The sequence below is a fragment of the Silurus aristotelis genome, assembly GCF_946808225.1.
Source record: "Silurus aristotelis genome assembly, chromosome: 7".
NCBI lineage: Eukaryota > Metazoa > Chordata > Actinopteri > Siluriformes > Siluridae > Silurus > Silurus aristotelis.
This window is the reverse complement of record NC_139580.1, coordinates 27,167,717-27,187,896: the sequence shown is the minus strand read 5'-3', so window position 1 is coordinate 27,187,896 and position 20,180 is coordinate 27,167,717. Positions and strand designations below refer to the sequence as shown.

Below are 20,180 nucleotides of genomic sequence, written 5' to 3'. Positions count from 1 at the left end.
CGGCACCGAGTGATGGCTACTAAAAGCTGGAGATCGCAGCTCCAGAACCTCCTCCAAACACGCCGGAGAGTCGCACATGTGCGTAAGCAGTTGTAGAGCGGACTACGCTCGTGCGCGCACGCCATTGGCCCGACGCTCAGCCAATGAGATGAAAGAAGGCCCCGCCCACTTCGTTTCATCACCCCCCTGTGTCCAGGGACTAATTGGAGCCCATAAAGGCACAAAATCAGCTGATGAAGCCATTCATGTTTGCTTTCAACTTGATACATATTACCTCCTAGCAACCACAATTCAGTGGGATGAACCCATGGAGATCCTACACAAAAGGTACCTCAAAAAGCACATGATCTCTATATAGACTATACATTCTTCATCTTCTTCATATCACCCTGTCCTCTACATCTGCCTCTTTCAAACCAGCATGTCCTCCATCACCACATCCATACATCTCCTCATTGGCCCTTTTTTCCCTCCTGCATAGTGCCTCCAACCTCAACATTCTTCTTCTACAGATATACCCCAAGCATCAGCTGGATGTACAATAGTCTTTATGTGCTAGATATTAGAGATGATAGGGGCTGGGGGGATCCGGTACCCCCGGGAACCCCTCAATGACAAGGTAAAAAAAGACTTAGGGGGTCCCCAAGATTATTTTAGTAACATATATAAATTAAACATCAAAAAAGTAAAACAAATTTGAGACATAATACATTAGTATATCATTAAAAGAGCATATTTTCAGAAATTTGGAAGCTACTCTACACTACACACCATCATAAAGTCAAATGCAATAAACTGTCAAAATTTCATATTCTGACATTCACAAAACATGTTTATTGCTAATATTGATAAACGATCATTTGTTTGTTGAATCCGTCAATGCTAAAAAAAAAAAAAACAATATTGACTTTTCAGAAATTATAGACACCTTATAATTATATATAAATCACAAAAGTGAGTGCCGCCCTCACATTTTATCATCTATAGAACTGAAACTTGGATATATTTTAGAGTATCAATGTGCAGCTCGTATAACAGTATAGATTTACTGTCCTCTAAAAAGAACTCAACATAGTCATTACCAGAGGTGGAAAAAGTACACACATCCTTTACTTAAGTAGAAGTACAGATACTCATGTTTTAAAATACTCGGGTAAAAGTTAAGTAAAAAGTATTTATTACTTAAGTATTTATTCTACCTGTTTTAGCTGTTAACTGGACCTCACATCATATAGATAGATAGATAGATAGATAGATAGATAGATAGATAGATAGATAGATAGATAGATAGATAGATAGATAGATAGATAGATAGATAGATAGATAGATAGATAGATAGATAGATAGATAGATAGATAGATAGATAGATAGATGGATGGATGGATGGATGTGAGTGATAGCCTAGTGGGCTAATGTCAGGGTCCCCACAAGGATGAGTTTGAGAGTTTGATTCCTGGTTGCTGTGTTGGTAAATAAAACTTCTGGACGTTGTCCACTCTGAAAACATTTCAATTTTGTGTTGGATTCATTTCTTGATTTCCTGGTCTTTAATGAAAGATAACTCCACCAAAAAAAAAAGGCACTTCTGTGGTAGCTCAGTGGGTTACGGCTTGTGCCTGAACATGGTCCTTAATATAGTCCACGCTGGTGATAAGGATTCAAAGCCAGTCCTACATGCCTTCTTTCTTACTGTGCTGGCATGAAACAAAGTATGAACCCTCCAAAAAGCACACATGCTTTTCAGCAGTGGTCGCTCAGTGGTTTAAGGCTTGTGCCTCATCTAAACATGCTTTCCAGTCTAATCTCTTCCATGGTTCAGTGGGTTAAGGCTGGTGCCTCACTGAAGTCCTAGACTTAACACTCGACACACACTCATTACTCATTTTAGCCCATTCCACCATCATTTATTTATTATTATTTATACTCTACCGTACTACACTGTTTACATGCTGTTTTTTGCACCTTTGGCTCTATTATACCGTTTACATGCTGTTTTTTTGCACCTTTACTGTTTCTTATTACACTATACTGTTCTTATACTATACTGTTTACATGCTGTCTTTCGCACCTCTTGACTGCTGCTGTTTTTTGCACTACATTGTGTCTGTTTATATTCACTCCCAGGTATAGTTTTTACACTTCTTCTCATACAGTACTGTATATTCAGTATACAGTAGGTTTACTAGTTGGCGCTATCTCAGGTTTTGTGTCTTGTCTTGTGTTTTCTGTCTGCACTGTCTGTCTGTACTGTTTTTTGTCTGCACTGTTTGCACTAGGTTGCACTCGATGCACTTTATGTAGCTTGTTGTTGTTTAGTGTAGCACCAGGGTTCCGGAGGAACGTTGTCTCGTTTTGACTGTGTACTGTGTACCACTGTGTATAGTAGAAATCACAATAAAAGCCTCTTGACTTGACTTGACTTGATGGTGAGGATCAGGGTTTAAATCCTGCTTTCTGTCTGCTAGTTGCGATGTAGGTTATGTTCCTGCTTTCTAAATCTTTTTTAAGCTTTATATTCTTGTGTTGATGGTTTGAAGGTAGATAGACCTGCTCTAAACAAACTTTCTGGCCTGTCTTTCCTGATGGTTCAGTGGGTTAAATCAGGTGTCTTGCATTTGGTGGGGTTCAGGGTTCGAATCCTGCTTTCTACCTGCCAGTCACGATCAGGATTCACTTCCTACATCTTTCTTTATTGATATATTTTTGTTTTTAATGGGTTGAAAAGAAAGATAGACCTGCTCTAAATAAGCTTCCTAGCCTGTCCTCACCGATGGTTCAATGGGTTAAGGTTGGTATCTGGCTGGTGGTGGGGATCGTGGTTCGAATCCTGCTTTCTTCCTGCTATTTACAATGTGGGTTTAACCTGTGCTACTTACATCTGTATTCACTTCCTACATCTTTCTTTAGCGTTAAATTCTTGTGTTGATGGTTTGAAAAGAAAGATAGACCTGCTCTAATCAAGCTTCCCATCCGTTTTTTTTCTGATGGCTTAGTGGGTTAAGGCTGGTACTTTGCTAATGTTGGTGGTCAGGGTTCAAACCTGGCTTTCTGTCTGCTAGTCATGAGGTAGGTTAAATTCCTGATTCCTACAGCTTCATATTCTTGTTTTGATGGGTTAAAAAGAAAGATAGACCTGCTCTAAACAAGCTTTCCAGCTTGTCCTTCCTGATGGTTCAGTGGGTTAATGCTGGTGCCTCGCTAATGGTGTGAATTAGGGTTCGAATCCTGCTTTGTCCCTGCTAGGCACGTTATGGGTTTACTTCCTACATCTGTGTTTAGCATTATATTCTTGTGTTGATGGTTTGAAAGAAAAGATAGACCTGCTCTAAACAATCGTCGCAGTCTGTCCTTCCTGATGGTTCAGTGGGTTAAGACTGGTATTTCGCTGTTGGTGGGGTCCCGGGTTTGAATCCTGCTTTCTGTGTTTCTGTCTGGTCTAAATTGCTTGCTTTGAAGCTTAATACGAAGGATAAACCCCCCAAAAAAAAGAAGGTGTGAGGTGGGACTTGATGGCTTTGTGATAAAAGCCTTGCCTCTGCGCTCAGAGGTTGCTGGTTCGAATCTGGCTTGTCCTCACACTGGGTAAGGTGTGTGGTGAGCAATGGAGTGGTTGACTGTGAACAAAGGCTTTGAAGACCTGCTGCTTCACAGCCTCAGAAAAAGTGAGGGTGATAGGTTTTTGGCAGAATTTTTCCCTATATGCAAAACTAAGTCGATACTTTTTTGGACGTTTTTGCTTCATAACCCCATGTTTTCAGCTTCTCAGACGCTGGGGGGGCAGATGCCCGGATATTGCCCCCCTGCTTCAGGAAACACCCTCCGAAACCGTCCACATCCAACCTTCCACGCAGCCATTTCTGACACCTTCCTTACTACAGTCACCAGAACCTTCCACGCTCTTAACTTTGAGCCCTGGCCGGGGTTTGAACCGGCAACCTCTCACCCCAGAGGCAAAGCTCTTCCAATTGAGCCACAGGATCTCCTGCAAGAAACTGATCTTTAGGCCCTTTTTTGGTTCTTTTTTAAAACATTTTAAACATTTTAAAGGAAATCTAAGAGGTAAGAATCGAACCGGGTGAGTCCGATACCAGCGACCACTTCACTGACCATTACACCAACACAGGAGAGGTAAACAAGCCTTTGCTTATTGGACTCTTGGCTTTTCTATAGTTAGGAAACCACTGTTTTCTCTTAGATCATGATAATAGAGGGTCAAATCTTCTCCTTCCTGTACATTCTCTCAGTAACCGGAAGTCTATGAGAAGTGACTCAGGTATAAGAACCACATCTCCAACACCTGCACCACTGATATACCATGATTTGCCAGCAACCAGTTTTAATGATCTTTTATTGTTCTGTTTTTAAAAACTTCTTATAATGTTCAATATGAAACTAGAGGTAAGATTTAAACCAGGGAAGTCATATAGATCACTTCATCATATTTCATCATATTTCATCATAGATCACTAATGGCATTACTTCAAAACTCAAAACTTTGTTAGACATGTAAATAAGCAGGAAAGACAGAGACAAAGACAAAGAGACACAGACACAGCTTTAGAAAGAGTGAGAAACAAATAGAGAGACAGCAAGAGAGAGAGACCTATACAGTGAGACAGAGACATTTACTAAAAGAGACACAGGAGACAATTACAAAGAGAAAATAAAGAGACAAAGATAGCGAGATATAGCCACTTCCTGTTGGAAGTGTTTATCCCGAGCGACTCTTAATGATCTCATTTACTAAATGAGCAGTAGTGAGTTAAGTGCTTGCTCAGGTGCCCAAAACTGGCAGCTTGGAGGTGTTAAACATTTATCATATTTACAGCATGTGATATATATGTAAGCATATGTACAGTGATTAAATATAAAGGCTAAATCAGTGCAGAGACGTGTGGACATCATTAAGAGCCTTTGCTATGTTTCCACACGGACAGTTAATGAGGTGATACCGGAGAGACTGCACCTTTTCAAGTCAAGTCAGGAAGCTTATATATATAAAATTATAGACATTTTACAGATTTAAATGATGTATTGTTTTTATCTGTACGATCAATAAAGACAGTAATTTAAGTTTGTGTCGCCATTATGAGGGAAAAACCCACAAAACGCCACCTAGAGGGTTAATTGTGTAAAACATGGCGTATTTTGGTGTTTGATTTGATACTTGGCGCAGAAATAAAACAAAGGTTTACTGATTAAAAAAATTTTTATCTGGAGTTAATTTATTTATTTTATATCTAAGTAAAGAAAGGACGTCGTGGATAAATGTATTTTTTGCCGAAGGTTTTAATTTCGCCTCTTTTTTATTTAGTTATTTATTTATGTATTAAATTTTTTTTATAAAAATGGTGAAACAGAAATGCGCGCTGAATTGATAGCGCCCAGGCTGAAGATCCACATATAGAACACAAGCAGAGAAAAGATGATGATGATCAGGAATGTGTCTGTTCTCAGTCATGTTTACATCACTGACTCCCTCTGTCTCATCCACATTAACCCCAAACTTCTCACTGCCTTCTGCCTGCTGATTCTTAGCTCCATAAACTAGTCTACATCTGTGGTGAGTGAGAGTCAGGACTTTATACACCAGTGGATTGAAAAAGACACACAATGACAGGAAATCGGTTGTGAAAATATTTCACCAAATCAGTGGATTAAAACTAAAGTCACGAGTCTTGTTTTGAAAATGTAAGAAGTAAAAAGGACAGATATTTGTGTAAAAATGTAATGAGTAAAAGTAAAAAGTTGTCTGAAAAATAAATAGTGAAGTAAAGTACTGATACCAGAAAAATCTACTTAAGTACAGTAACAAAGTATTTGTACTTCGTTACTTCCCACCTCTGGTCATTACTCTCTAAATAACTGCCAACAAAAGTAAGTACACCCTAAGTCAACCTGTGGTCCGGCATTGCATGTGGTCGGCAGACTCTGTCAGGAGGCATATGTATGATACACAACCCCTTTTGAAGTTCTGGATTAGTTGCCAGACAGAATTTCCCGAGCTTACAGTAAAAGCATTGAGGTGTCTTTTACCCTTTCCAACTACATACCTTTGTGAGAGCGGTTTTTCCACACTGGCATATCTAAAGAACAAGTACAGGGCAAGGCTAGAACCAGAGAATGATATAAGGCTGTCAATATGTACCACTATATCACCACGAATAGACAGACTGTGTGTAAAGTCACCACGCCCAGAAATCCCACTAACAGGTAAGGAGTGTACCCCCCCCCCCACACACACACACACACACACAATAATGGGCTGCAGATTACTTGGTAGTCAGAATGGTGGTCCCTGGCACAGAACCAGTTGAAAACCCCTGCCCTAAGTGATAACAGCTGTACGCCGGGTAACCGTGCAAGGCCGCATGCTATTCTTCATGTTCATGTTTTTGTCTGCTTGACAGAACCATACAAATTTGTCTCTTATATTAGAGCAGATAAAATGTGGTGCTTTGAGTACAATTCCATCATACTGCCCACTGGATGTTCAACAAGGCACCTCATAGCAAAGACTCTCTGAGGACACAAGTCTGTTTGCACGGCCCTCATACCAGAAAGAAGCCGCTTCTGAATCTGGTCCACAGTTTGCTGAAGACAACCTGTCCAAGAGCATGACCTGTGCTCTGATGAGATTAAGATAAACTTGTTTGATGGTGTCCAGTATGTGTGGCGATGCCCTGGTGAGAACCAAAAAAATGTGTCTTGCTAAAAATCAAGCATGGTGGTGGTAGCATCATGGTTTTCCAACGTAATAATGACCCCAAACACACTGCCAAGATGACAACTGCTTTGCTGAGGAAGGTGAAGGTGATTGAGTGGGCAAGTATGTCTCCAGACCTGAACCCTATTGAGCACTTGTGAGGAAGCGCCATGTGTCTAACATTCAGCAGCTCTGTGATGTCATTATGGAAGAGGATCCCAGCAGCAACCTGTGCAGCTCTGGTGAATTCCATGCTCAGGAGGATTAAGGCAGTGCTACATAACAATGATGCTCACACAAAATATTGACACTTTGGACATAGTTTTGGCATGTTCACTGAGGGTGTACTCACTTTTGTTGCCAGTTATTTAGAAAATGATGTCTGTATGTCGAGTTATTTTTGAAGGACTGTAAATCTGTGATGCTATACAACATACACATTTACTAAAATATATACAAGTTTAATTTCTATAGTATTGTCCCTTGAGAAGATACACTAGTAGAGACAATTGAAACCAGCCGATTCACTAGTATTCTGTCATGAGGTGGAAGGAAACCAGAATGAACATGATAACTTCTAATCAGGAAGTAAACCCGAAGTCAGAGAGCTATCAAGACCCTCCCCATGCCACCTGTAAAAAGCAGGTTCAAACTTCACACTACAGCCCAGCAATGCTTCTTCTTTTTTCCCTTCTGTAAAGCAGAATAATAATAATAATAAAAAAATAAATAAAACCATTTGATGTTCATAGAACTGTACCATTTATTTTACACACACAGGATTCCATCCCTTCTCCAGCTCACTAGAGATCACATGGAATGTTACAATCAGATCTTGCATAAAATCCTTGTTGCATTTGAAAAAATGTCAAAAAAAAAAAAGACCAATTTTATTAATCATTGTATATATATATTTTGAGACCATTCTTCTTTTCGAGATGATTCATGATTCATGGTTGAATATGCGATTCTTTGTTACATCATTAGCACTATCACCACACACTGTATATTAATTCCTGTCATGGAAGAGGAACTTTTTTTTTCTTTTATTGTTGGAGGCAGGGTGAGAAGAAATCAAGAAAAAAATAAAAAATAAATAAAAATAAAAAAAATTTACAGAGCAGAAAATGCATTCAGATAAAATGTTTGCTGGGGCGAAAAAAACCAAAAAATCTGTAATGTGTCTCTTTTTTTGTGTGTGAATGTTTGTGTGTGTACGTCTGATGAGTCACATTCATGGTTCTGGATGGATAAAAAGCTTTCTGGACGTGATGGATCACGACTCGCCGTTCTGCACTTTGGCCCCTGGTGGATGCATGAAGTCTTTGAAAGGCCCCAGAGCCTCCTTTAGAGCAGAGCTGATCTCAGGAGATGAGCAGGTGATACATTCTACCAGGGTGGGGTAAAGAGCGATCACCTGAGCCCAGGTATTCCCATCCACTGCAAATATACATGAGAAAGAAAGAAGAGAGAGAGAGAGAGAGAGAGAGAGAGAGAGAGAGAGAGAGAGAGAGAGAGAGAGATAGAGAGAGAGAGAGAGAGAGAAAAAGAAAGAAAGAAAGAAAGGGAGGAGAGAAAGAAAGAAAGGAGAGAGATAACAGGGGAAAGAGTGAGAGAAAGAACAGAAGAAAGGGAGGAAAGAGAAAGAACAAAGGAAAGGAAGGAGAGAAAAAGAAAGAAAGAAAGAAAGAAAGAAAGAAAGAAAGAAACAAAAGGGAGGGGAGAGAGAAAGAAAGAGAGAAAGAGAAAAAGAAAGAGAGAAAGAAAGAAAAAGAAAGAAAGAAAGGGAGGAGAGATAAATAAGAGAGGGGAAAAAGTGAGAGAAAGAACGGGGGGAAAGGGAGGAAAGAGAAAGAACAAAGGAAAGGAAGGAGAAAGAAAGAATAGAGGAAAGAAAGAAAAGAATAGAAGAAAGAAAGAATATTAATGTTGTTTATTATTACTAATGTTTGTAAACAACAGTTCACATTGTTTCTAACAATTTTTAATAAAAGGCCTGCAATTATAAGTCAAATTAATGCTATTCATTTTTTTTTATTATATTGATCACATTGAAAAATCGCTTAAATAAGCACAGATTAAATTGGTTAAACAAATCAATATAATCAAATTAAATTAAATACAAATGTAATTAAATATGTTGCAATATGTTTTTAGTTCCCTTGCACCTTTTGTATTTTTGAATACATTTGTATACGCAAAATATTCCATTTATTTGTCAATAACCTTTTTTTAAATTTTTTTTTATTTATATATATATATTTTTTCTTGTAAACTGTTGCAGTTTTTTGCTGATATCTCATCTTTGTTAGACCCTGTCTGGGTCACACTGAGGTGTATATAAGTGTGTGTTCTACATTTCATATTGAATTTTCTAAATATATGTTCTTAACTGTTATATGTGTTTCAGCATGCTGTAACGAACGTCTGCATTTCAATACATTACTCTATTTATTTATTCATTCCATTTATTTGTTTATAAATTAATTAATTTTTCATTAATTTGCTCCCTCGATATGCAGAATTGTCAGGATTTTCTCCTTTTTTAATGAAATTCTTGAAGCTGTATATAAAAACGCAAAAGAATCCACGTGGCTAGACTCGTAAAAACGTTGGCGATGACGGGAAGTGGCAGTGATTCTGTGCATGCGCAGTAAAAATCGTGTTTCCGGCATTAAAAAAATGAAAACAAGATAAAGATAAAGATTAAAAAAAATAAAATAAAAAAAAAAAAATTATATATATATATATACACACACACACACACACACACACACACATATATACATATATACACACACACACACACACTAACTATTAAAATTCTTTACCCAAAAGCAGAAGAAGAAAACAAAATAATAATAATAATAATATTATATATATATATATATTGTTCTTCTGGGTAAAGAATTTCAATACACGGTGTATATTTATATATATATTTTTTTTATCTTTATCTTGTTTTTATACATATACACATACATACGTACATACATATTATATATATATATATATATAAATAAAATAGACGTTTACACTTGCCATTCTCCGGTTGCGTCTTTTTCAGGGAATCCATGAGCGTGCTAACGGCTTTTAAAACAAAAATAATTTCCGTCACTTGTTGCCTAAAAGAAGAAAGGAGAAAACACAAAAAAAAAAAACAGTGTCACACAATGTATAATAATTCATAAAGCTGTGGATCCATCAGCAGACCACATACACTATATTTTCCACCCATATGTGGTTCTTCTCCAAACTGTTACCACAAAAAAATGGAGGCACACAATTGCATACGAGTCTTTGTCATGTTCAATGCTCCCTTTTTTTATTTGCTTTACATGGTTTGGAGTGGAAGTTCTCCTAATAGAGCTCTAATCCTACTGAAAGCCTTGCGGGCTGAATGAGCACCAATCTCCAAAATCTAGTGGAACATCTTTCCAGAAAGGTGGAGGTTATAATAACAGCAAATGGGGACTAGATGTAGAATAGGATTCGTATAATAAGGTGTCCATAAATGTTTGTTTATAAAAAAACAATGTAGTTCGAGAGTGAAAGTCAGGATATCTTAGGTGTGTGTGTGTGTGTGTGTGTGTGTGCAGAATGACCTGGGGAGGGGGCAGCGGCCACTGAGCCTCTCGTCTTCGACGTATCGCCGCAGCACGTCCTGAGCTCGGTGCAGCAGCACTGAAAGGGCCATGCGGGAGATGTAGCCTTCCTGCGGTGTGCTCACTTTATTACTGAAGGAGAATTGCAGCAGGGTCTCGAAACACACCTTCGAGAACTCTTCTCTCATACGGATATCAATCTCTGCTTCTGTAAGCACCATGAAGTGAGAGCAATTTTTACACTGCATATAGCAAGAAACTTGAAGATATTAAGCTACAACTGTAATTAAAAAAAGAAACTTGGGACACTAAAATGTAAAGTAAAAAGAATGCAATGTTTTGCTAATCTAATAAATCCATAAAACACACAAAACATATCGAAAGTTTAAACTGAAAAAAAAATATATATATATATACACAGTTTGTAACACTTGCGTACATTTACTCAGTATAAACAGTTGATGTGTATTCTAGGTTTTATTGTGAATAGAATATGGATTTACGAGATTTGCTATCATTGCATTTTTTTTCATTTACATGTTTACGCAGTGTTTTTGAAATTAGGGTTGTATTAGTAATGTTTTCTGATGAAAGTTGCAAAATAATTATGACAATTCTAATAATATTAAACAATTCAATATAACATACATATCAAATGTCACCATTAACAATGTTATCATCCATCGTCCAGGTTCTAATCTAACATTTATCTACACCATTAATCTGCTAATCAGCTACAAATGGTTTGATACTTTATGCTATTCAAAATGTACAGAACACGTGACCACCATATATGAATGCGCACGTAGACAAATGTTTTCCAAACACTGCGCACAACTTATCCCGTACCTGTAAAAGACGAGGGCTGAGAATGAATGGACCCTCTGTTGAGCATGGCCATGATCTGACCTACAAACTCTTTGGGGAGGAAGTTGGCGTATGGAAGAATCTCTGTACTGATCAACTGCACCACCTAGTGGACAAACACATACAAGTAGTACTGTATTTAGTATTTTTTTTATTTTATCATTTTATAATCAGAAACATATTTCCTCACAGAAATATGTATCAGTATTAAGGTACATCTCAAAACATAAAAGTCTTGAATTATTTGGTCTTACCTCGACATCAATGGCTTCATTTTTCTGGAACTCCTGAATGGACAGGTTATCAGGAGGTGTACTGTAGACAAACAACGGTCACCAGGTTACAATTCATGAAAACGCAAGCAAAAATAAAAAAAGACAGATAAAAGACAGATAAAAAGAGAGATAGATAGATAGATAGATAGATAGATAGATAGATAGATAGATAGATAGATAGATAGATAGATAGATAGATAGATAGATAGATAGACAAACAGATAGACAGACAGACAGACAGACAGACAGACAGACAGACAGACAGACAGACAGACAGACAGATAGATAGAAAGGTAGATAGATAAACAGATAGAAAGGTAGAAAGACAGACAGATAGAAAGGCAGCTAGACAGGCAGAAAGACAGAAAGCTAGAAAGGCAGATAGACAAACAGATAGAAAGGCAAATAGACAAACACAGATAGAAAGGTAGATAAACAGACAGATAGAAAGGTAGACAGATAAACAGATAGAAAGGTAGACAGACAGACATAGAAAAGCAGATATTTAGACACAGACAGAGCGGCAGACAGACAGACAGACACACAGATAGACAGACAGACAGACAGATAATACTATATGTCAGGCTTTGGTGTGTGCAATCTACACAACAGACACACAGATACCTTTTAGTAAAAAGGAAGTCTCCGAAGGCATTTGCCAGCACGGGCCACATGGTGTCAAATTTGCCCGAGGAGGCATGTTGCCGGGCAACTGGAAGGCCGATGGAAAGCACTTTGAGCAGAGAAGAGACGGAGAGCTTCCACGTGCTTTCAGCAGGACATGCGTACTTCAGCCCTAAAGGCATCGTCAGAGTCTGCAGTGACAATTACAGCACAGTTTTAAGCAGGTGTAAAGTGTACGCTGCAACAGAGGTAAATGGTACACAAAAAAAACCCCATCATTACCTTGATGACGTTTTCTAAGACTTTCTCAGTGATAACCGCCTTGTGACAAGCGGTTTTATGATACAGGTCTACCACCACTTCAAGAGACCTCTCAGCAAACGGGACATAGTTTAAGGCAACCCACTCAGCCTATAGGAAGTCAGGGAGAGAAGTATATGGATACAGGTGATTAAATAAAATCAATCGCCCAATAAACAAATGCAATTCTGATATCTCCTAGCGGTGGAGGCAAAAGCAAATAAAAAGCCAGACATGAGTTAAAGCAAAGCATATAGACCAGGGGTCCCCAACCATGACCTAAGTACCACGCTGTGGAAGAGTGAGCTAACCAGGATAACAAGGATGTTCTGGGGAAAATTGTCTATAGATGTGGCATAGTGTAACGTGTATTTGAGTAGGACACGAGTCGCCGGAACCCTTCGTCTGCCACAGCGGATGATGATTTTACCTGATATTTCCTTATGCTTCTTAGTGTCCTTGCTGTCTCCGAAATGTTGCTGAACTTTCCCGCTCTCGCTTAGCGCTTTCCAACTGCTCATATTCATTTTACGTGACAAAATCTACATTTTGCTGGTGTTGAAATGCTTTAGGTGCTTCCTGCCTTTTCTTTTCTGGACTGGACTTTTCGTTGCAGGTTGCTAACGTATGGTCTTTTTCGCACACTTTGTAGACTTGCTGAATTTTAGCAGCGCGTTGGAAATTTGTCTAGCGAGTATTGCGTCGGCCCTTTATAGAGACCGCTCACGACCGATCGCGATCGAGGGGCCGATCAATCGAGTGGTAGTATGTCGCTAGTGTTGCCTATTAGCGATAGGTGGCGCACACGCCGCAGGCCAGTCCAGAGCCACAATGGCAACGCGATGAATTTTCTGGTGAACGAAGGAGTCGAACCTGTTGACGAGGCGCTCGGTCGCAGTAAGTCAAGTCAAGTCAAGTTTATTTCTATAGCGCTTTTCACAACAGACATCGTCTCAAAGCAGCTTTACAGAAATCAACAGTTAAGGTAAACGGTGTGTATTTATCCCTGATGAGCAGCCGTGGCGTCTGTGGCAAGGAAAAACTCCCTTAGATGTTATGAGGAAGAAACCTTGAGAGGAACCAGACTCAAAAGGTAAGAAGTGGACGGTGTAAACGTTTCAAAACCGTGTCCATCGGTGACGATCCTGTGGTGCTTGCAGTGGTTGCCCCCTGATGACAAAACTGAAGCAGGCTGTCCTATCCCTGACCCTTACCCTAACCCTAGATGGTTTAGGTGTACCGACAAACTTTTTTATGCTTAAACTTTCCAGGTGTTAGTTAAAGACGCTGTATGTATAAATCTAGTAGGGGATAAATAAATGTAGTTTCCTCTCCTTCAAATGTGTTTTTATTTTTCCAGTTTGGGTCAATGAAGCCCTCGAATATGCGCCGGCATCGCAAAACACAGCATTAAGTGTCCATCTGTTGGATTATTTTGTCAAATATTTGTCATTTATTGTTGTCACGCCAACTCACGAACCTGGTTGTAGAATACAAAAGGTTGGAGACCCCTGATCTTGACAAGACACACACCAAATCAAAATCTTCGAACACAATGTCTTAAAGTGAGATATAGCTGTATGGCAAATTAGGTTGCGGTTGTTCGCACAAAAAAGAAAAACTTGAGCATGAATGTGCTTAAACTACTGCAATGAAGCAGAAACACACAAGAAAGTCTTCGATGGCAAGATTCGCCACTGAACTTCATTACGCTCAAAGGTGACAAAAAAAAAAAAAAAAAAGGGGTTTGGTAAAAACTCACCGGTGCAAAGAGTTGGATCTTATAGTGTATCCATATGACAAGTACCAAAAATAAAAATAAAAAAAATAAAAATAAATGAGAAGAGTGGTCAAATATTTACCTGGCAGTGAGATTAATCACAGAACATTGCAGACTGAATGAGAAAATAATTGTTTGAGGGAGAAAAAATAAATAAATAATAATAAAAAAAATCACATCCTTACAATAAATGAGTGAGAAAATACGAATATGATCGACTGTGTTGAAAGAAGTCGACAAAAAAAAGCAGAGGGACAGAAAGTGAATAAAAAGGACGGGAAAACACTGCGACCTTGACAGAAAGGACACCCGATCAAGGGCTTTCAAAGTGAAAAGCAATACAAATGAGTTTACAAAAAATTTCAATGATCACTTCCATACTCCATAAAAAAATAAAAAAAAATGCGAAAAAAATCAATCAGACATTTTGTTATATCACACTCTTGTATAACATTTAAATCTATGATGGTAATTATGGTATCTAATATGGAAATGCCATGAACAGGGTTCCTGTACATTTTCCACTGGAAAAAAACCCTGAATTTTGACTGTAAATAACTGTTTAAATCTAACTATAACATGTGTTACACGCTACAAACAAAAACCCATTTCAGCCATGTCCACGCTAAAGTTTTTTTTTTGTTTTGTTTGAAAACGTGTATTTATCTCTCTGTTTGTGGCCTCCTATCCACAAGGAGGTGCTGTTTTTCAGTCAACAAATGCACTGTGTTTTAAAAAGTGGATAGATTTAAAAAAAAAAAAAAAAAAAAAAAAAAAGGGGTGAAGCTGGGAGTGAAATTGTATTTATTTATTTTTTTTGTTCTTTTATGCAGCAGTTTTAGAGGAACCTGAAGTCCAAGGCCTTGAAATGAACCCTCGGTATTATTCTGTGTCAAACCAGGTGGGAAGAACAATCACACAGCGCGGTGCACTGACCTGGTTATATTTAGCGTTAGCCACATGCTTGGTTTCCATCTTGCCGTATTGTGGCGGCTTGCAGGAAAACTCGACGAACTGCAGGAGCTGCTCGAAAATCGCTGGGTACATCACCTGCAGGGTCTCGGGGCCCACACAGATCGCCTGTAACATACACAGAGAGGGGTGGGTGTGTGTGTGTGTGTGGGTGTGTGGGTGTGTGGATGCATATACAGGTTTTGATTTCATTGTCAATTTCGCTAAAGGAAGACATTGCTGCAGGCTTTAAATATTTAAAATAAAATAAAAAAATAAACAACTTGTTTCTTTCCATTTTTTCTACTTCCCATCTTTGCTTTTTATTCGTCCTTCCTTCTGTCCTTCCTTCGTTCTTTCCTTCAGTCATTCCCTTTTCCGTCTTTCCTTCCTTCTGCCTATCGCTCGTTCTCTCCTTTTGTTCAGTCTTTTTCCTCTCCTTCATATTTCCGTCCTGCTGTCTGTCCTTCGTTCCCTCCTTCCTTCAGTCTTTTCTTTTTTTGCCCACCTTTCTGTCTTCGCATTTTATTTATCCTTCTGTCTTTCTCTTTCTTCTGATTTATTAGTCCTTTCTTCTGCCTATCCTTCGTTCATTCCTTCCTTCAGCCTGTCCCGTCCCTTTCTTCCGTTTTACTTATCCATTTTTCTTTCCACCCTTCTCTCTGCCCTTCGTTTCTTCCTTCAGTCTTCCCCTTTTCCGTCTTTCTTTCCTTCTGCCTGTCACTCGTTCCCTCCTTCCTTCAGACTTTTCTTCTTTTTTTTTTTTGCCCACCGCCTCTCCTTTCTTGCATTCTTGTCTTTCCTTACCTTTTGCCTATCCTTCAGTAATTCCTTCCTTTCTTCGGTCTTTCCCTTTCTTCCGTTTTATTCGTTCTTCCGTTTGCATATCCTTCGTTTATTCCTTCCGTCTTTCCCTTTCCTCCATTTTACTTGTCCATCTGTCTTTCCTTCCTTCTCTCTGGCCTTCGCTCCTTCCCTCAGGTCTTCCCACTTTTCCGTCTTCCCTTTTGTCTATCACTCCTTCCTTCCTTCCTTCCTTCCTTCCTTCCTTCCTTCCTTCCTTCCTTCCTTCCTTCCTTCCTTCCTTCCTTCCTTCCTTTTGCCTATACTTTGTTAGTTCCTTCCATTCTTCAGTCTTTCCCTTTTTTTAATTTTAATCATCTATCCTTTGTTCCTTCCTTTAGTCTTTCCCTTTTCCGTCTTTCCTTCTTTTTGTCTATCACTTGTTCCCACCTTCCTTCAGGCTTTTCGTCTCTTTCATATTTATTTCCTTCGGTCTATCCTTCCTTTCTTTAGACTTTTCCTTCTTCCCTTCCTTTCTTCAGTCTTTTGCTCTTTTCGAAGTTTCCTTCCCTGCATCTAATTTATCCTTTTGTCTTTCCTTCCTTTCCCCTATCTCTCGTTCCCTCCTTCCTCAAGTTTTTTCCTCTTTTCCACCTTACCTTCCATGCATTTTATTTGTCCTTGTGTCTTTCCTACTTTCTGTCTATCCTTTGTTCATTCCTTCCTTTCTTTAGTCTTTCCCTTTCTTCCATTTTAGGAATCCATTTATCTATCCTTCCTTCTTTCTATCCTTCATTCCTTCCTATAGTCTTTCCCTTTTCTGTCTTCCCTCCCATTTTGTCTATCACTCATTCCCTCCTTGCTTCAGTCTTTTTCTCTCGTTCATATTTCTTTCCTTTTGTCTATCCCATTCCCATACCTTCTGTCTTTCCCTTCTTTCCTTCCATTTTAGTTGTCCTCCTGTCTTTCCTTCCTTCCCCTATTCCTCATTCCTAAAGTCTTTTCCTATTTTCCACCTTTCCTTCCTTGCATTTTATCTGTCCTTTCTTCATTTCGCCTATCCTTCGTTATTAGCTTCCTTTCTTTCTTTCATTCCGCCTTGTCCTTTTCAATCGTTTCTTCCTTCCATTTTATTACTCCTTCTGTCCTTCCTTCTTCCAGTCTACTCTTTGTTCTCTCTTTCCATTCAGTCTTCTCTTTTCCAGTCACTTTATACATTCTTCCCCTTTTTCCTTCAGTTTCTTCTCCTTTCAGGCATTTCATCTTTCTTTCCTTGCTTCCATTATAGTCGTCCTTCCGTATTTCCTTCTTTCCCTCCTTCCTTCTGTTTTTTGTTTAGTCCGTCAGTCTTTTGCTTCATTCTGTCCTTCACACACATCCCCCCGACCCTCCCACCCAACACACACACCTACACACACCTCTCCTGTACTCATCTGCTGCTAATGTGTTAATGGTGAAAATGTGTGAATATTTGAAGACATTAGAAAGCGGCATTAGCTACACTCCTGGTAACACACACACACACACACACACACACACACACACACACACACACACACACACACACACACACACACACACACACACACACACACACACACACACACACACACACACACAAATCCAGTACTTATACTAAACAAAATTTTGCGATATAACAACACACATTCACAATTTTTCAAATTTCAGGGTTTCTGCAGGTTTCACTGTTTGAGGCCGTTAAGAATAAAATTTAAGACCTACATCACGATCGGCCTTAACCGAGCCCTAAATGCTTTTTTTTTCTTCAAGCCACGTATCGATAAAAAACTTGTACTTCCCAGTAGCTGAAAAATAAAATCCGTTTTACGTCTGTGGTACAATCCAACAGAGAGAGAGATTCGCTAACAGAAAGCCGATTAACACGTTGAGTGTCGGTCTGTAGTGGCAATACAGTGGGGTCCCCCCCGGAACTCGTTCTAAGTCCACCTGCTTGTTGCGGAAATCTGCGAATTTTGGACACACCCCCGCAGACCCTAGACATCATCACTTTAATACAATAATATTCCTTTTTTTTTTTTTTTTTTTTTATTTGTTAAAAGTTTAAAACTTTATTCCTAACGTTTCTGAACATTCGGTCCCGCCTCGGATTCTGGCGAATTTTAAGATAATCCGCAACTTGCTGCTGGTGTGACAGTGCAGCGAATTATATTTGGATTGAAGGAAAAAAACTACAGGAGCATTTCGATGTGCGTTGGATTAGCAAGCGTTACGTGGACGTCGGTAAATACACGTTTAAAATGATTTGAAACCTGGAACAGCGAATTTAAGACTTTTGAAACCGTTAAATTTTAATTTGTCAATTTTTGCCGTTTTTTTTAAAAATACATTTTTGTTTTACTTGTTAAGAAAACGGCGTATTCTAAAGCTGCTTATGAAGCGAGTTATGTTTACGCATCGAAGTAAAAAAAAAAATCAAATTTCGTGGCTCGATATCGGCCTGGAACCCTCCTCACCTTCTGTAGGACGTCGAGCGCCGTGAGGACGGCCTCCTGCAGGCTGGTGAGCACCGCCTCCGTGTAGGACGGCAGAATGAACGGCGACGCGTCGGAGCTGATGGGTACGGACACCGCCCCGTGCAGTATGACGCCCAGCTTACGCAAGTCCTCCATGCTAAAACCACCTGCTATGTGCTGGTAGAGCGCGGGGAAAATCTGGATCAATGCCGTCAGAAAGGGCTGGCTGGGCACAAACGCCAGTTTGTCAGCGCTACCGTTCGGAGGCCTTGTACATTCTGTGCCCGTTCGGTACCACGTGCTCCAAGCTGACCACCACAGAGCAGAATCGTCCAGCTCTTCCCCAGGAAGGGGCGACTGCACATTGTAACGCTGAGCTAGCCGCTCTGCCAGGGAGTCCGAACGAGTCAGGGGTCTGCCGGGGCCTGAGGATGAAAGCGGGTCCACCATTGGGACTGGGGGAAAGTCCACGGAACCCAAAGAGTCGGGTTTATCGACATCTTTAACCGGTGTCACGAGCTGGAGGATTTCCTGGAAACTCTTGAGAGCAGCCAGAGAGACTTCATTGTTTTTGCTGAGGGCGGCAGACTGGATGTGGTCCAACAGCACCTCCCATGCTTTGAAGAAATCACCTACAGGAATATTGAACATGGCGTGTCTTCAAAAAATCCACTAAAATTCCACTGGTCAAGATATTTGGTATAAACACAATGAAATTCCTTTTTCGTTTGTGTGAAAGAAACTTTTACCCAGTTGCTGCAACAAGTATCTCCTGGTGTTAAAGATCCGTGCTACGCCAGCCAGAGTCAGGACCCAAGTCTCCGCCCACTGCTTTTCAGCAGTGTCACGTGAATGATGAATGAGGATGTTGCCGCCCCCGGATTCGATCTTCTCCTTGTCGGCGGTGGTGGACGACTTCCTCACGCAGTCCAGTAAGTGAAAGAGCACCTGCGAGATACAACGGAGTCCCGTGACATTTTAGACGGTGGAGATGATTAGCGTCTTATTATCTTAGACATATGAAACTAATAAAATTTTATTTATTAAAAAAAAAATATATATATATATATATATATATATATATATATATATATATATATATCTCTTTTTTTATATATCTTTATAAAAATGTGCGAATGGAAACTTCTGTAGCCAAAACAAATTCCTTCTGATTCTGATTCTATTAGGGGTTTAACAGTACATGAACCTTTTCTGTAATCTGTTTAGAACATTAAAATCTGAGTTCCCTCACGAATACGTTGAGCGTTGGATCGCGAGAAAAGGACAAATTCATGACAATTCTACATCCCGAGGGAGTAAATGAACTGGTGAATGAAGGATAAAAGGAACGAATTCATTCACGAATAAATGCTAAACAATAAACGGATAAATAAACAACAAACGTATGCATTTAAGTAACACACAAGGTAGTTAAAGTACGCTGAAATGAGTGAAACAGTTGAGTAGAAAATATCTTTCGAAAATGAAATATGGTTTAAATATTGTTTAATACACACGCACACACACATATATGCACATCTGTATTCCCCTAATGGGATCCAACAAATGCAATATTTTCCATTATTTTATTGTACTCAATAACTCTGTGCCTATTTACTTCCTAATTTAATCAAAATCAGTTTAAAAAGTGTGCATTCATTTGATTCATTCTATTTTATGTTGATACATTAGATTTTTCTTTTTTTTTTTTTTATCTGAACCAAGCACACATTTTATTCAAAATAGTTTGAAAAAAGGAAAAAACGAAAACGTTGCTAATAAACGACGTCAATA

The 20,180-nt window shown here is 39.2% G+C and overlaps 1 protein-coding gene across 2 annotated transcripts in view; it reads right to left on the bottom strand.

Moving 5' to 3' along the window:
- Window positions 1–7,451: 7,451 nt before the first annotated feature.
- mon2 (MON2 homolog, regulator of endosome-to-Golgi trafficking) overlaps window positions 7,452–20,180 on the bottom strand; it is a 37,931-nt gene continuing 25,202 nt past the window's right edge. The window contains exons 25-35 of one of the 2 annotated variants that reach the window (XM_083546100.1): window positions 19,136–19,334; window positions 18,387–19,018; window positions 15,094–15,237; window positions 14,140–14,157; window positions 12,360–12,488; window positions 12,078–12,268; window positions 11,433–11,493; window positions 11,161–11,284; window positions 10,312–10,519; window positions 9,749–9,831; window positions 7,452–8,146 (exon numbers count right to left, since the gene is read on the bottom strand). In XM_083546100.1, coding sequence (XP_083402226.1) covers window positions 7,983–8,146; window positions 9,749–9,831; window positions 10,312–10,519; window positions 11,161–11,284; window positions 11,433–11,493; window positions 12,078–12,268; window positions 12,360–12,488; window positions 14,140–14,157; window positions 15,094–15,237; window positions 18,387–19,018; window positions 19,136–19,334 — 1,953 coding nt within the window. In that variant the 3' untranslated portion in view covers window positions 7,452–7,982. The remainder of the gene's footprint in view (window positions 8,147–9,748; window positions 9,832–10,311; window positions 10,520–11,160; window positions 11,285–11,432; window positions 11,494–12,077; window positions 12,269–12,359; window positions 12,489–14,139; window positions 14,158–15,093; window positions 15,238–18,386; window positions 19,019–19,135; window positions 19,335–20,180) is intronic. The other variant, XM_083546101.1, reaches the window with a different exon arrangement.